At 43.1% G+C, this 16,900-nt stretch overlaps 2 protein-coding genes across 2 annotated transcripts; both read left to right on the forward strand.

Annotated features, from left to right (window-relative positions):
* Positions 1-672: 672 nt before the first annotated feature.
* On the forward strand, positions 673-10,977 carry LOC105917527 (transmembrane protein 222). The gene is made up of 6 exons (XM_012852365.3): positions 673-826; positions 1,026-1,110; positions 1,263-1,294; positions 1,378-1,474; positions 1,580-1,710; positions 10,168-10,977. Exons 1-6 carry the CDS (start codon positions 708-710, stop codon positions 10,253-10,255), a joined length of 552 nt encoding a protein of 183 aa, XP_012707819.2. The 5' UTR covers positions 673-707; the 3' UTR covers positions 10,256-10,977.
* A 96-nt stretch (positions 10,978-11,073) lies between these two features.
* Positions 11,074-15,064, forward strand: tpbgl (trophoblast glycoprotein-like). Its single transcript, XM_021310527.2, has 3 exons — positions 11,074-11,157; positions 11,223-13,173; positions 13,379-15,064. The coding sequence occupies exons 2-3, from the start codon at positions 12,911-12,913 to the stop codon at positions 14,340-14,342; spliced, it is 1,227 nt and encodes a 408-aa protein (XP_021166202.2). The 5' UTR covers positions 11,074-11,157; positions 11,223-12,910; the 3' UTR covers positions 14,343-15,064.
* The last annotated feature ends 1,836 nt before the right edge of the window (positions 15,065-16,900 follow it).

Raw genomic sequence — 16,900 nt, forward strand, 5'->3', positions numbered from 1 at the left:
GTTATTTTCAAAAAGTACTTTTAATATGACAAGCGTCATTGGAATGCATGCTCTAATTTATGGATTAAGACTACAAAGTGCAACGATTCATGGTTTTTAAACCTGTTGCAAATAAAAATCTTCAAAGTGTGGCTTGCATATGTATTCAGACCTAATGCTTTCATTTTTTGCAGGTCTTTTAGGGCTCTGTCTCAAGCTGAAACGTAAATTCTTACATCTTGCCATGCAGGCTCTGTTGAAACTAGGTCTGGACTTGCACTGGGGTCATCATAGCCCATAAATATTCCTTACCCTAACCCTGCAGGAGAAAAAAAAGCTTCCCCACAGCATAATGCTGCCACCACCATGTTTCACGGTCAGGACCAGTGTTCATTAGACGAGTTTCTTCATTCCAGATGAAGATGGCTGAACTGGATTTTACTTGGGGGTATAATATTGAACATTTAACAGGGTTTATTTGCAAAAAAAAAAGGAAAAGAAAAAAAACATGTCAAATTGTGCTTTTACAATTCAGCACTTTTTTTAAAATTAGTTATCACTGTATACTAACTAAATGTAGTTTTCCTAACGCATTCTCGGTTGGAGGACCTGTCTGGAAAAAGCGGTGCAGTCAGATTATATGCCACAACAGCCTTCCATACCCTCCCGTTTCCACGCTGCCTGTGCGTCAGCGCCGTCTGTGTCTCCCTCTGTGATCTCAGGCTGTGATGGCGGAGGTGGACGACACCGACATCATGATGAACTACCAGGGTGATTTCTTAAAAGGCGGCCGGAAAAGCTGCCGCTACCCGTACTGCATTGTCTGGACACCTATTCCCATTTTATCGTAAGGAGTTGCCAATTCCTAACCCGGCTCCCGTAGCGTTAAAATGCTGCAGTTTACTGCTGAGTTATTTTTTTCCTTATATCATCTAATCGCACAGCGGATTAGTCCTAGTCGCCTGTTCTTGCGTTGTTTTGCCACATGTTGTGTTCTGACAAGCGACCAGAGCTGAACTGAATCCCGCATTCACTCCATCCCGCAGGTGGGTGCTCCCCTTCATCGGTCACATGGGCATCTGCACCTCTTCAGGGGTCATACGAGACTTTGCGGGATCCTACTTTGTCTCGGTCAGTTGCTCTCCTAGCTCTTTTGCATCATGTCACAAAATTATCAGATATCAGTGTGACTGTCAAAAATGTCATGCAGTAAATCAACAAGTTTTGCTGTCAGTGTCTGTTAGAAATTGCTGATTTCTAAAACCAGCCATTTCCTTTTTTAGGAGGACAACATGGGGTTTGGTCGACCCACAAAGTAAGTATGATGATTAAACTTCAGGGTCTTACAGCTTCAAAAGGCTGTCGATCAAATCAACACACCAGTAACCCATCCTGTAGGTATTGGAGGCTTGACGTGGATAAAGTCTGTGGGAATGGTGCCGCAACGTGGGACCAAGCGGTGCACGATGCATCTGAGGAATACAAATGCAGGCCGGTAGGACTGTATACAGCACTTTTTTTTAATGTATTGACGCATGCTGCTACAGAATTATTCACACGTCTTGTTTTTTTTTTTTCCCCTTTTTCTGTTGCTTTGAAGCACAACCTGTGCCTGGATAACTGTCATTCCCACGTTGCTATGGCTTTAAACCTGATGCGATACGACAACAGCTCGTCCTGGAACATGGTGAACCTCTGTGTGCTGTCCTTCATTCATGGGAAACATGTGAGGTAAACCGTTCACACGCACACAAGCCTCTGCTCCCACAAGCGTAAACATCCATCCATCCATCCATTTTCTAACTCGTTTATCCCTTGTGGGGTGGCGAGGGGTGCTGGCGCCGATCTCCAGCTGTCAAAAGAACATATTTTAATGAAATCCAACTTATTTTCTACGATCTCTCAGAGGATTGCAGATCGCAATGTCTCCCAAAAGCATCCATAGGCCTTAGAGTTTTTATCCACATTTTGTCACGCTGCAACCACACGCTTCAGCGTATTTTATTAGGATTTAATGTGATCAGGAAACAACCAATAAAGCTGCACCCAACAGTAAAGTGGAGGAATTATTATTTTTTATTATTGTTTGAAAAATAAACTTGTAACCAGTTTATTGGGCCTTTTTGCGTTCAGCGCCTCTGGGCTGATACTTTGTTGGAGAACCTTTCTCTGCAATTACGTCTGTATGTTTTGGAGGGTCTGCCTCTACTTGCTTCATGCATCTAGAGGCAGGAATGTCGTTTCCAATGCTTTGCAAAGTAGTTCAAGATCAGTCAGAAGCAACGGAGTTTGAAGTCTCAATGGGATTAAGGTCTGGACTTTAACTGAGCCACTTTAACCTTTCAATTCAATTCAATTGTATTTATATTGCACCAATTCATGATACATGCCATCTCAAGGCACTTTTCAAAGTCAAATTTAATCAGATTATACAGATTGGTCAAAAGTTTCCTATCTAAGTAAACCCAGCAGATTGCATCAAAGTCCCGACAAGCAGCATTCACTCCTGATGGAGAAGCGTAGAACTACAGGGAGAGTCGTCTGCATTGTTCATGCAGCAATCCCTCATACTGAGCAAGCATGAAGCGACAGTGGAGAGGAAAACTCCCCTTTAACGGGAAGGAAAAACCTCCAGCAGAACCGGGCTCAGTATGAACGGTCATCTGCCTCAACCCACTGGGGTTACAGAAGACAGAACAGAGACACAACAAGAGAGACAAAAAAGCACAGAAGCACACATTGATCTAGTAATCTGTTCTACATTAGATGGTAATAGCGGGTGAGCCGTCTTCCCTTTACCACATGAATATAGTTTGACCCAAACCATTCCATTGTAGCTCTGGATGTATATTTAGCGTCGCCCCGCTTCAATGTGAACCTCGGTCTCATTCTCATTTTGCAGCCTCTACCAGGTTTTTTAGCTGAGCTATTTAGTGTTTATTATCCGTCATGGCTCAGTCAACTCTGACCAGCTTCCCCGTTTCTGCTGACAAACGTTCCCCCATCATGATGCCGCCACCTGCCACGTGTCCCTGTGAAGGCGATGTGTTCAGGAGTATGTGGACTGGTAGCTTTGCGCCGCACACCTCACTTAGAGGCCAACGAGTTCAGAGTTGCTCTCATCTGATCAGATATCCTCATTCCACATGCTTGATGTGTCCTCTGCTTGAGACAAACTGTAAATGGGACGTCTTTGGGCTTATTTAACTAGTAGCTTTCTTCTTGCCACTCTTCCATAAAGGCCAGATTAGGGGAGCGCATGACCAGTGATTGTCCTGTCCGCAGATTTGCAGTTTATACGATATACGGAGCAGTTCTCCATGTGATGTTCAAAGCTTGGGATGTTTTATAACCCACCCCTGCTTCAGATGGCTGAGATTAAATCACACAGAGGTGGACTCTGTTTACTAATTAAGTGACTTCAGACTGAGACACTGGGTTCTGTTAGGCAATATCAAAGTAAAGCAGGTGGATGCTTATACAGTCATAGCCAATAAATTAGAATATGGGTTCCAATGAGGCTCATTTGTCAGATTAAGAATATCTTTTGGAAAATAACAACCTTTAAGCAGGTATTAAACTTTTCACTAAGTCCACGTTTCTGTATTGAAAATGTGTTTTTGTATCGGTTTGATGTGATGTTCTGATCTTAAATGCTGTGTTTTCATTATATGCAAGCAAAAAAAAAAAATGTCTTTATTAACAGAAATAAGGGCGTTAAAACATCAGTCTGTGAGTAACTAATCTATAAAATGTGTTTTCCTTAGTTAATTGGGTTACTGAAACAAATCGACTCTTTGATGATATGCTAATTTAGTTAACATGTCTGTACATGTACCGTTGTTTAGATTTTAATTCATACACAAAAAAAACACATAAACCCTAATAAAATCCATTGATGCTTTTAATTGTAATGTGACAAAATGTGGAAGAGTTCATGGTATGAATAAAATTGCAAGGCACCGTAACTCCAGAAGGAAAATAGAGGAATAGAATAGAAATATCTTTATTGTCCCTGAGAGAAGAAATTCAGGTGTACCAGCAGAGAAGTATAGATAGGAAGTTGATCCCGAGGACCTGCATGCCTTATTGGTCCTTTTCTCTACCCGTTTCTTGTCCAGCTCGAAAACCTCCACCAGAATCATCTCGGCATTAAAATACTTTTTATTTTATTAATGCATTCTTTATTGTGGCCTCAAACGCCATCATGCCATCTACTTTCAATATAGAAAACTGTAATAAAGCATATTTAAACAGCTCTAGTTTTTTTATGTAGATATATGCACATGTTGTTGTGCAGTCCTGTATAAAATATTTGTTCAAACGCATTAAAGAGCAACAGGTTTAGTCTTTCAAAAGCAGAGATATGGAGGGGCAACGTTTCTCATAATTAGGTGTCAAAGAATCTAGCTAAATCTCCATGCCGGATATTGATCTGGAGATGAAATCTCATATCTGGATCCGTAAATATAAGTCTATGCTAAAGAAATGACATAAAGACAAGGTGAGCACATCCTGCCACCTTGGCTGGGCCCAAATCGGACCTAATTTGGACTCTGCCAAAGTGAAACCTGGACTGAGAAACAAAAAATTGTAACTTTTCTTCTGTTCATGAACGCCACATTCCTCAGAGCTGACGGAGAACCAGCACCCATGGCCTCATGGTGTTGCATCTGTAGAGCGTGACACAACCCCGTGCTAAAAAATGTAAATAACACATTTAACAGCGAACATACAGTATAAAGGCGTCTATTTTTTTTAACCCATGACCAGGTTCATTGCACAAGACAGTGTCATGTTGCTGTTGTAATTCTTAAGACGGTTCAGTCAGCATGGACACCTCTGTGGAAGCCTGGCGGCCGTACAGGTCTGATCAGAGAACGTCAGCAGAGGGGCTGAACCGCTCAGAACCAGAACAGAACCACCCCAGAACCAGCTCAGAACCAGCTCAGAACCAGAACAGAACCAGCTCAGAACGGGGAGAATCTCTCACGTCTGTCTCCTGTGTTCCCACCCTCTTCCCTCTGGGAAGGGATGCATCAGAGAGGAAGATGTGTCCCCTGTTAGTTGCTGTTGTGCGATTATAGAAAAAGTTTTGTTTCAAATGGTCCGATGGTTTGCTTGGTTGATAAGCCATTGTTAGACTTTCCCTTTTAGTTCTTCAGCCCATTGAATTGCGCTGTCGTCCGTTTAGCTCAGGGCCCTGGCTTCTTTTCACAACCAGTTACCGCTTCTTTAGATCCGACAGTCCCCGCTAAGTAGAAAAGGTGGCAGCCGTCACAGCAGTTGCTCCACCATCATAGTGTCTTTGTTATTTGATGCGCTTTTTTTTTTTTAAAGAACTGTTAGATGGAAATAAAAGAGAGTTTTTATTCCATTGTTTTTATATATGTATAGACTTCACAAGCTACAACAGCTTCTAGTTGGCTCTGTGCTCCTTGCTCGGCGCCGTGCAGCTTGACTGGCGTTTGCCAGAGGACATCGGAGTTGGCAGGTTTGGCTCCGCTGCCCTGTTCTGTTCACTCTGAGCTCAGAGGTTCAGTCTGAGCTCTTTGTACAGACGGGAAAGGGTCCCGAGAAGCTGTGATGAACGTTATGCTGCCTGCAACGTTTGTTCAGGACGGTCGGTTTGGTGGTGGGTCACTGGTGGTCTGGGGAGGCAACGCCATGGGGGGACGCACAGACCTGTACGGGATAAACGACGGCACCCTGACTGCCATTAGGTATTAAATCCTTAGAACCGTTGTAAGAGCCTTCACTGGTCCAGTGGATCCTGGGTTCCTCCAGGTGCATGATAATGCACCTCATATGGCAGGGGTATGAAGGAATTGATACCATTGATTGACCTCCACGCTCCCCGGACCTAAATCCAGCAGAACATCTCTAGACATCCTGTTTAGGTCCATGTGACCTCAGATTGGTCTGAATCTGGGAGGAGACGCCCCAGGACACCGTTGTTTATCTCATAGGGAGCCCCCTCTGGTGTTTTCAGCCGTGCATACAAACACATGGGGCCGTACAAACTATAGAGGACCGTTACTGAGTTGCTGCAAACTGGACATGCCTGTCGCATCAGGTCTTCAGTTGTACTTCCCCTGTGACTTTGGATTAAGTCCTCCGTGGGTTGATCAACTTCATCAAATGCCGTGGCATGATTTATTGCCCTGATTCAGATCTGATGTGTTTCAAAGATTTCTTCAAACTTTTCAAGCAGTATATATAAGTACATCCAGTCACAAACGAGAGATTGAGGACCCAGTATTCAGCCAGACAAGAGAGGTATAAGCAAAAAAACAGGATTTAATAATAAACAGGGACAGGCAAGGCTCAAATGGTCAAAAAAGCAGTCAAAAATCCGGGCCAAACAAGGCCAAAACAAGAAAGAACCCAAAAGCAGAAACTTAAATAAAACGGGTAACCTGAACCAAGACAAAACCCAAATCATGACACATCCTTTATAGCAGCTTATATATAACTGTTACGTAAAATAATGTCTTACCTGCTTATGTTTTAAGTTGCATTATCTTTACGGTTTTAAGATAAAAGTTCATATGTCGGTAGGTTTTTTTTGCCTTCACACATGCAGCTGTAGGAAATTCGCCTACACTCACCACAGATATGAATATCCCTCTTTTTAGGCCTTTGATGATTTAATTGAAGGAGTGTAGAATGATTACACCATAAACAACTTTGTCTAATTTGAAAAATGAGAACCAAGTGCGCAAGATTAAGTTTATTGTCCATTTTCTTCAATCTACACTGGGCTAAAATTGTAACCTGACCCTAGCCAGATTGATATCGCTCCGCCTAGCTCCACTCACACCCATCTGGGACACCTCCCATTGAAAGTGATTTCTCCAACCAATTTTATTGTCTAGCCAATCAGGACGCAGGGCTGGAGTTTTATAGATGTGACGTAGTGGAGAAGCGACTGTGACATGAGACTGTTTTGATTCAGACAACAATGGCAGCTCGTCGAAGATGCAAGCGTTAACATTGATGCTGCTATTTCTTCCGTGTTGTCCAATCTACCTAATATTGTTTCATTAAAAGAACATCAGAGAACGGCTCTGAAGGCTTTTGTTGGTGGAAACGATGTTTTCGCCCTTCTGCCGACTGGATTTGGCAAGTTTTTTTCCTGCGTCGTTCTCACTGCGTCACGGGTTAGCTTCGGTGTGAGTGATTGAAATAGCATGTTGATAAAGATGACAGACAAGTGGCTTATCCAATCATATGCAAGAATTTTTGATAAGGCCCAGCCTTCAAAAAAGGCAATTCCTATGGAGATGTCCCAGATGGATGTGAGTGGAGCTAGGCGGAGCGAAATCCATACAGCTAGAATCAGGTTACTAAAATTGTACATACAGGCTCAAATGTACACGGCACACACCTACACTGTTCTCTAGGTAAATGTCCTGGCCGGTCGCTTCTCTACATCTCTGACCCGGCTTTTAAGCGTTGCCCGTATACTTTCAGGGCCGCTCCTGAAGCTTAAGGTCTGCCGGCTGCTCTCAGGCCAAAACGTGTTCTGATATGTTTGGGGTCATTGTGGTGTTAGAACAATAATCCAGCTGTTATTTTTTTATGCTGAGGGTGGAGAATTTGGAGGCAGCTTTGTTTAGGAATGTTATAAAGCGACTTTGTGCATGATGCTGCCACCACCGTGCCTGGCAATTAGACCTCGCTGTGGCCAAACACCTCTGTCTTTGTATCGTCTGGCCGTAGGAGGGTTCTCCTGAAGTTGCTTAAGTTGTTCATGTGGGTGACTTACAGATGTCAGTGGGTGCTTTTCTTCCCCTTTTCCTGGTCAGCACCCCTTCACTCCACGATGATGGAAAACTGGTTTTACTGTGGACAGCTACCCTCAGGTTTTTTTTTATGATATGCTTTGTGGTTTCTGACCTCTGACCAATTTCAGGCTGAGTTTTCTGCCAGACCTTCGGTGATACGTCTAAATAGCTTCTATTTGCCTGTAATTGTTTGAACAGACGATCTTGGTGTCCTGTTGTACGGAGAATCTTTTGTTCTCCTCCTTTGATCTTTGATCCAAAGTGCTTTGGACGTTCCCATTGTTCTGAGTACTGGTTAATCTGATTAGCGCTGTCAAATCAATTCCTCCTGATCGGTAGCTTGATGCCGGTGACAAATGTATGCAAAACCTACCGCAGTTTCTCTGAATAAACTCTGATTCCTTTTGGGCATTTCGAGATGATAAGTTGTGCTCAGATTTTGACAGATCACATTGGTTTAAAACAGGCAGGTTGGGTTGATTTTATTTAAGAACTGAGAATCACTTATTTATTGCAAGCCGTGTATAGTTCATTAGTTTGTTTCAAACTGATTAAAAAAAATAAATGACCAATAGAATATGTACATATATAGTCAGTACTTATCAGTTATGTATGATTTAAACCCTGTTGTTCTATTCTTATGAATGAAGTTTCTGTGCTGAATAGTTATAAACTATAACTCTCATAATGCCTGTGTAAATTCTCCATTATCTGGGTATCTCAACAGCAAACTGGCTTAAATCGGAGGCAACCGGACTTTCGTTCAGTTCTTTCTGCAAACTTTTCAAAAGGTTGCTCAAGTGTGATTCACCAGAATTGGCAAAGACTCCTGGATAGGTGTCAAAACTTTTCAGAAAGAACTGAACGAAAGTCCAGTTGCCTCTGATTTAAGCTGTAACAAAAACAACAATAATATTAATAATAATAATAATAATAATGATGATGACAGAAGTTGTAATTGTCGTACATAATACGTCAGATTAAATGGTAAAATGGTAAATTAATTACCAAACCTTTTTGTTTAATTGTATGTGCTTGATATATTTATGTGATCTTAGTTATACAATAGCGCAGAACGATAACTCAATAAAGATATATAAAAAGGGTCAATAAAAAGTTCAATAGAATAACAGTTTTCCTTCCTAATGCATTTTAGCCATGTAGGTTAATACTACAGTCATTACATCCTCCCAACCAATCACAAACGCAGACCCAGGAAGGTTCTGTCACTAAGCTCCGCCCCCATTCAAAGAGTTCAGCGCATGTGTTCTTTTTTTCTCTTTTAAAAACTTGCAGTTTTGGTAAAAAAGTTGGTTGAATAAAGGGTTGAGTTTGAATTCCGTGAACTGGTCACTAAGCAACAGCATAACATGGCCAGGGCTGCACTTAAAATATATGTTTTGAATATGTTGATAGTTATCAATATCGATCAATATGATTTCTATCTTATCGATATGCTTTTTTCTGTATTGTCCAGCCCTATTATACAATGAGTAAAATAAATAAATATAATGAATATAAAAGTACTAATAATGATACACAAAGAGGATGACATCATCGTCATACAACATATTTGCATTAGTCGTTTTCTTCCCTGCACCTTGTGAATATTCTAGTTTCTGTATTTGTTTTTAAACTCATTGATGCTTGGACATTGTTTTAGATCTGTATTCAGTCCCTTCACTAGTTTGCCTCCAGTTACACAGATGCAAAATCTTTTCATAGTAGTTCTTACACTGCAGAGTTTGTGATTCAGTGTCCCCCTTGGGTTGTACCCACCATCCCTTTCATAAAACATTCCCTGAAGACTTCTTGCTCATAGATTTTCTCGGATTTTATCCATAAATTGTGCCGTTTGATGTTTCAAAATGTCCTGCAGTCATAATATATTAGCCTCGTCTCATCATAGCTAAGGTAACATGAATAAAAAGTGACACACATGCATGGAAATGTGGGAGCCCGAACATGAGCATCACACATAAGGAGTCTTCATTTCAGAGATGTATAGTCGGTCTGGAAAAGCGCCCTGCTGCTAGATTCCAGCTCCATTAGGAGACATATGGCACAGAGAAGCCCCCCTCATTATTCTCCGCTGACCCACATAGAGAACAATGCAGTCACAGTTAGTGCTGCCGCTGCTTGCCGTACGCTCCCACAGCGCAGGAGTCTTCTCAACAGAAGGAGACTCGTGCAATTCATCACAGACAGCAGCGCTCCCCTCCGCGCCACCGCTGGAGGTCACCTCTCAGCTGGATGGGATGGTGGGATGAAGGTCAGGGAGCCTCAGGGGGGATTAAAAGTCCCGCGTCCTCTAGAATTCACCGCAGGAGAATCGGTTAAAGCAGACGTTTCCAGGTGTTTTCTCCTCCTTCTAACACACGCTCTCTCTGTCCCTCAGCTGGGCAGCCGTCCTGAAGACCTGGCTGCCCTTCGTCATGCTCTGCGGGGTCATCGCCATGTTCATCCTGACGCTCAACCTACAGTAATGGAGGGAGCGGCGCCGGCAGAGGGCTTTGCTTGTACTGTATACATTGTCTTTGACACGGGTGGCGTGTGTTTTGATAGGACATTTGTCAGTACAACAAAACATCAAATGAGTCACTCATTACGTTTAATTTAGCAACCTTGCTTGCTTGTAGTTGTTAAAAGACATGTTTCATTATTTTTTACAGCTCTTCCTTGTCGTTTTTATGGAGGCTTGTAGTTCCCAGGGCTTTTATTCAATTAAATTTCATGAAGTATTTACTAAAGGAAAGGGGTAAAAAAATGAAAATGCAGCCAAAAGTTGCAGAAGTGTTAATCTGGGACCTCAAACGCGGGCATCGGCACCAAACACAGCGTCCACCTGCTGCAAAAACAGTGATCCCAAAATCTACGGCTGGAATTTGGATTCATAAAGCTAAGAAATACACGGCGGTTCATCCAACGAGCCGGGGGAAGTCAGGAGAAATCGAGCAGTTGTTCGGAGACCTACCAAACAGGCACCGTCCTGAGGGATCTAAAGGATCTCTGATGGCCTGGTCTACCTGTGATTCACTACGGACGTAGGCGGCCGCTTGTGGCAGGAAATGTCATTTGAAAGACTAGAATTCTGGAAGCATTCAGATAAAATGTTGAGATTTCCGCTCCAGGTCTGTCCAGCATTGTTCCTTGGATGTGCACAGGCATGTGTTGGCATGTTGCTCCAAAAAAAAAAAAAAAAAAAAAACCTCGTCAGAGCAGCCTACTTTATATTATTATCCCATAAAGTGGTTGTGCAAGTCTCGTCTTTCTCCATGTAATCAGATCATGTTTTACCTGCCAGGGTTGAGCTATGTTACACTATATTACACTAATGTAGACGGGAACACATCACTTTGAGGACACCGTCTAACTCAATCAGCAGTCAGTTGCCCCCCCAACATGTTTTTCAGCCCTATTTAAGCCACTGCTAATCATATGATGGATGGGAAGGAAGTTCAAACTCTAGATATGTAACCAAGACTACAGCTGCAGTCCAGCACTCTTGTTTATTTGGCTGAAGCTACTTATCAGGGCTACAATGTAGGCAAAACGTTTGGAGGGATCGGTTACTGATTTAACCCAATCTGTTGACTTTAGCTGATGTTTTGTGCATTAACATAACACAGAAAAAGTAAAAACCAATGTAAAATTAAGCATTTTCTCACCCAATGAACTCTTTGCTCACAAACTACACCCAGAATCGCTTCGTTGGCCTGGCTGATTACCCCCTGCTCACGGTATCTCTGTAAGCCGCAGCAGAAACTGTGGTGTGCTCATCCTTCATCTTTAGGTTGTTACTTCCCTGAAATCAGAGGTCACAATTGTTTCATGGTCCTAGGACAATTAAAGCATCTCCAGAGGATGGACCGTTTATGGTTGTGAAGGGGGGGGGCTCCATGCTCCTTGTCTGTTTATTTCCAGCCAACTTTCCTGCATAGGTCATCTTTACAAGCAAATGTGCTCACACTATCTTTTATTGTGTGTTGCCAATAAGGGACCACACATCCATTCGATAAATTTCTGCTAAAAAAAACTTTTTTATCGAAGGAATCCATCCTTGGTCTAAGTTTAACACCAATCTGGCAGACTGGATCAAAAACCCCATTATTATCCATAAATGGTCCTTGCCTCCTTTTTTTTTTAGGAGAGGGGTGGCTTCAAAGGCTTTTTTTGTTCACAAAAAAGTTCTTTTAAAATTACATATCTGCTTTGAAAAACTATTAAGGCTGATTATGATTTATTTAAGCTTTTAGCTTGTGGCTCTAAAATGTGACATTTTCCCTATAGGCAGCAAAGCATTGTTTTGTTTTAGCGAGCCACACTACAGGGTCGGCAAATCTTTTCTCACCACACTCCTAAATGTTGGTGTTTGCGTTTGATGTGCTCCGTGTTTGGACTGTCATGTAAAGCAGTCAGTCGCTCCGTGACTAAGATGGGGGACTAAGATGCATTTTTCATGAGTGACAGTGATGAATCCGTCCCTGTGCCGCCTAATGCCGAGTCCGCTTGATGAATCGCTACAAAATGGGTTTTGAAATCCTAATGTGCAAAGTTCTCATCAATTATTCCTCAATTAAACATGAGCAGCTACCAAAGATAGAATGTGTGAGAAAACGTGGGAGTGTCTCCGTTTGAATTTGTGTTTTAATTATTTATTCATCTGCAAACAAAAACTGACTGCTGTCTAACTTTGCGACCTGCAGCGCCACTGGAATAAGACCCAGGAGGCTACCTACCTGCGCAGCTAATGATCGTTTATTATTGTGTGTCTTTCTCATTTTTAAAATGTATTGTTTTACAAGTTATTGCTGACACTATCACGCTCTGCCCTCTGTCAGACTGCGGTGTAGGTCAGCGGCTGTGGGCGCTCTAATCTAACCGTCGCCTGCACCTTTAAGGGAACCACATACCTTTTTTTAGCAAGCGGATTCAGTTCGATATGAGCGACCATCAGTTTGTGGGAACCCTTATTCCCACAGAGGAGCAGATGAGAAGGCACCGCCGCCGGAGCAAGCAGCCTCTGCCACTAACGCAGCCTTAGTTTGCCGTCAGAAGGAATAGGTCACGTTTTTCCCTCCGCTGTGATTTTTTTTCCCTCTGCAACTTCTTTTTATTCCTACATTTCCCTCTCTGTAAAGATGTGCATTTTCTCAGCGTGTGTTTTCCTGGGAGTCCTCCTCCTGTTTGCACCCTGCCGGTGCTCGGAGTGTCCTCTCGCTTGCGAATGTTTCGCGGTCACCCACACGGTGAAATGCGTCTCCGTGGATCTGCTCGCAGTGCCAGACAACATTCCAGGATACACCCGGAATGTCATCATCACGGGGAATAACATACATCAGGTTGGACCAGATCCGTTCACAGAGCTGCAGAATGTAACTAACATCATTTTAAGCAATAACAGGTGAGAATGTCAGTGTTATGTTTTTTTTTTCCCCGTTCTATATTTATGCCATGTTTGGTTAATGTCACTGACTTTTGTTGATGTTTACATAATAAAGAAATGTCTTTATCTGTGGCTGCAGTTCTTTTTTATTATTTTTTTATCCAGCTTTAGAATGGTATCAAATGTCTAAGAGCGGTTGTCACAGTGTTAGTCATCTTCTCAGGATCACAGAGTTGGCCTCTCACACTTTCGCCGCCCTCACCAACCTGCGCTCCCTGGACCTCAGCGCTAACCGGCTGGTGCTCATCCACCCAGAGGCCCTCAGCATCCCCGGGAGCCCCCTCCAGGAGCTCAACCTGAGCCGCTCGCTGCACAACTTCACCGCCTTGACTGACCTGGCCACGGCCCTCCGCTGGGGTGGCCTCTGGGGTCTCCTCCGCCTCGACCTCTCCGGGAACCTCCTGGCCCTCCTGCCGCCCGGGATGTTCTCCCACGTGCCCGCCTTGCAGCGGCTCCTGCTCGGCAACAACTCGCTGGCGGCCGTCTACGCGGGGACCTTCTCTGGCATCGAACGTCTGCAGATGCTGGACCTGACGCGCAACGACTTCGAGGCCTTCACGGGGGACGCCCTCCAGGAGCTGGAGAGACTTGGGAACGCTCGGATCTTTCTCGGGAGCAACCCGTACGCCTGCTCCTGCGAGAGCCGGGATTTTGTGACCTGGCTGAATAAAACCAAGTCCCGGGTGGACGCAGATGCGGTCCGATGCGCGTCGCCAGAGGAGCTAGCTGACGCCAGGGTGCAGGGACTCACCGTCCGGGCCATCGGCTGCGTGGTTCCGGTCCTCGCCGAGGTGACTGACCTCACCTTGCAGACGTCTTACGTTTTCCTGGGGGTGGTGCTGGGCTTCGTCGGCATGGTTTTCCTCTTTGTGCTCTACCTGAATCGCAACGGCATGAAGAAATGGATCATAGAGACGAGGGACGCATGCCGGGACGTCCTGGAGGGCTATCACTACCGGTACGGGATAGACTCGGACCCTCGGCTGGGTCACATAACAGCGGGCGGCAGCCGGCCGCAGAGGCATCCGGGGCTGTCCCAGCAGCTGCCAAGTGACACCTGCGTCGTCCAGGGCCCCACAGAGACTCAAGTCAGACCAGTGGTAACCTCCCCTCCTGTAAACTCCTGATCTTGGAAGGTCGTCGTTTGAAAGAACGCCAGTGCGTAGCATTAGAATGTCATCGGAGAATGTGTTATTTCACAAATTTAGTTCACAAAGCAAAACCCAACTAGATTCATTGCCAAGAGTGATATGTGTCGAGATGCAATTACGAGACCAATCATAAATTAATTCAAAAAAAAAAAAAAGAAACTTCACGATGCGGCCTATACGGTCATGTGGAGAACTGCTGACTTGAAGGTTGTCCAGCAGGAAATCATCGCCACCCTCCACAAACAGGGTGAGCCGCAGAAAGGTCGTAGCAAAACAAGCTGGCTGCCGCTGTAACTAAACATGTCATTGAAACATTCGGTGGAAGGAAAAAGTGTGATCAAGCAAACATGCACGAGCAATGGAGCTAACAGCATCTCTTTCTCTCTTTTTTTTTTTTAGATTACATTAAATTTTGTATTAAATTTGAACATCAATAGTCTGGAGTGACAGAGGAGGAGTGCAGTGGGATATTTCCACAGTCAGTTGTTATTTGGAGAGCCATGTCATCTGCTGGTGTTGTTCTTCTGTTGTTTTGAGTCCAAAGTCAGTGCAGCAGTCTGCCAGGAAATTTTACATCACCTCATTGCTCTGCTGGCAAGCTTTATGGAGGTGCGTGCCCCCACTGCCAACCTTACCGTTATCTGGATTAATGACCACGGTAGGGCTCAGCAGACCCAACAGGAAAATCAGAGGCAGCTTCGGGAGCAACTCGGGCTTGCTGAAGATTTACTCCGTGCCACAGGCTGATGTCCTCCATCACAACGCACGGATGCAGCAGCTCATGCACAAGGAGCACCCCGGCCAAGTACTTTGTGGATATTCTGTATAGCACACAAGGAAACTTATAAGATCAATATTTAGAATTTTGAGAAAAAAAAAATAATTTTCTATTGCTCTCTTGTAATATTTTCATTTTGAATTAGCTGTAAGTCATAATGGTTCAAATTAAACAGAACTTTAGGCGCCATCACTCGGTTTGTAACGTACCTGTACACTTTTTAAATTGAAGGAATGAAATAAACCAACAAAAATATGGAGTACTTTTAGAATTTCAGGAGATTTATACTTAATGTGTCTTCATCCTTTAAACGTCAACTTTAAAAGTGCCTTTGGGTTTTCTTAGGCACTTGAAAATAATCTGTACATAGTTTTCTGCTTTTTAGATGATATGTCTTGGTTTTAGTACTTGTTTATTATGTTGTGAGAATCATGATTGTACATTTGGTACCACCACCACAGATAGCATTGATGGCTGCTCAGAAGCATGGAAAATGCATGAAAAAAAGCATAGGATGATAAAATTTGCGTTGTATTAATTCCACATTAGTAAAGCTCGGAAGAGGCAGAGGGTTCTCAGACGATGTAACTTAATATTTTTGTTGTATTTGGTTTCATTGTTTCATAAGTACTACTAGAATAAAAGAACAGACATCGGCAATGGTTGTATTCAGTAGGGATTTCTGTTCATTCATTCTAAATAAAACATGTTTCTTTAATTTATTTCTACGCTCCCTTATTGTGACTGGAGTGCAAAATGGGGTTTGTATTCCTCCATGTAATGTGTCCCCACTATTTTCTGCTCAAAGAGTGTGTGACTAAGTGTCTGCACGCTGGGAAAATAGGACAAAATGAATGATATTGTTTGGAAACACACCTGTAGGCTCTGCAGGTGTGCACCCCTGTGAGCATGGCAGGCCTGCCTTGTAAAGGTCCCCTGCATGTGTGCCCATTAATTACATCGGTGGTTTCCAAAGTTCCTCCGCACCTGACCTACAAAATAATAGTTGCCAAGGCTTTTGACCCAGACCACTGAAGCATACAAATATCGCTAATGAGCCAGTAGAATGGATAATGGCAACACAAAGCTTTCATCATATCTGGAACTATTGGTTCCATCACTTTCCTACAGTCCCTTGCAAAGGTTTCGGTGTAACATGAACTTCTCTACATTTTTCATGTTAAAACCCTAAAAGTTTTATAGGGAGTTTAAATGGTAGGCCGTCACAAAGTAGAGCATAAGCATTCGCAGGCTCCACCCCCTTGGCTTTTGACCTATTTTGTTACATTCCAACCTGTAATTTTAATGTTTTTAAACATTATTTCATGTGATGGTCTGCACAAATCAGTTTAAGTTGGTGAAGTAAAATTATATATATATATATATATATATATATATATATATATATATATATATATATATATATATATAAATAAATAAATAAAGAAAAAAATTTAAAAGATTTAATTTGGGATGTGCATATTTATGCACATCCCAAATTATATATAATTTTATATATATATATAGGCAGCATCACACCAGGAAGACCAAGGAGCTCTACAAACAAGTCAGGGGCCCCTGAATGCCCTTAATAATAGCTCCTAGCTCCTGTTCTGTAACCTTTCATTCGGTCAACAGTAAGAACTCTATTGTGGGGAGGAAAGAAGCCTCGGACTGCTGAGACAATTCCTGACAGCCATTTTCATCGATTTCCATGAGTTGGTGTTGTACTTATGCATCATGTCACGCAAAGGAT

The sequence above is a fragment of the Fundulus heteroclitus genome, chromosome 3 (genome assembly GCF_011125445.2).
Source record: "Fundulus heteroclitus isolate FHET01 chromosome 3, MU-UCD_Fhet_4.1, whole genome shotgun sequence".
NCBI lineage: Eukaryota > Metazoa > Chordata > Actinopteri > Cyprinodontiformes > Fundulidae > Fundulus > Fundulus heteroclitus.

What these genes read in the sequence shown, in the direction of transcription:
- tpbgl (XM_021310527.2), top strand. Translation starts at nt 12,911, where the DNA reads ATGTGCATTTTCTCAGCGTGTGTTTTCCTGGGAGTCCTCCTCCTGTTT. An exon ending in ATCATTTTAAGCAATAACAG is followed by an intron (nt 13,174 to 13,378) that starts GTGAGAATGTCA and finishes TCATCTTCTCAG; the next exon opens with GATCACAGAGTTGGCCTCTC.
- LOC105917527 (XM_012852365.3), top strand. Translation starts at nt 708, where the DNA reads ATGGCGGAGGTGGACGACACCGACATCATGATGAACTACCAGGGTGAT. An exon ending in CGGGATCCTACTTTGTCTCG is followed by an intron (nt 1,111 to 1,262) that starts GTCAGTTGCTCT and finishes TTCCTTTTTTAG; the next exon opens with GAGGACAACATGGGGTTTGG. An exon ending in GGGTTTGGTCGACCCACAAA is followed by an intron (nt 1,295 to 1,377) that starts GTAAGTATGATG and finishes CCCATCCTGTAG; the next exon opens with GTATTGGAGGCTTGACGTGG.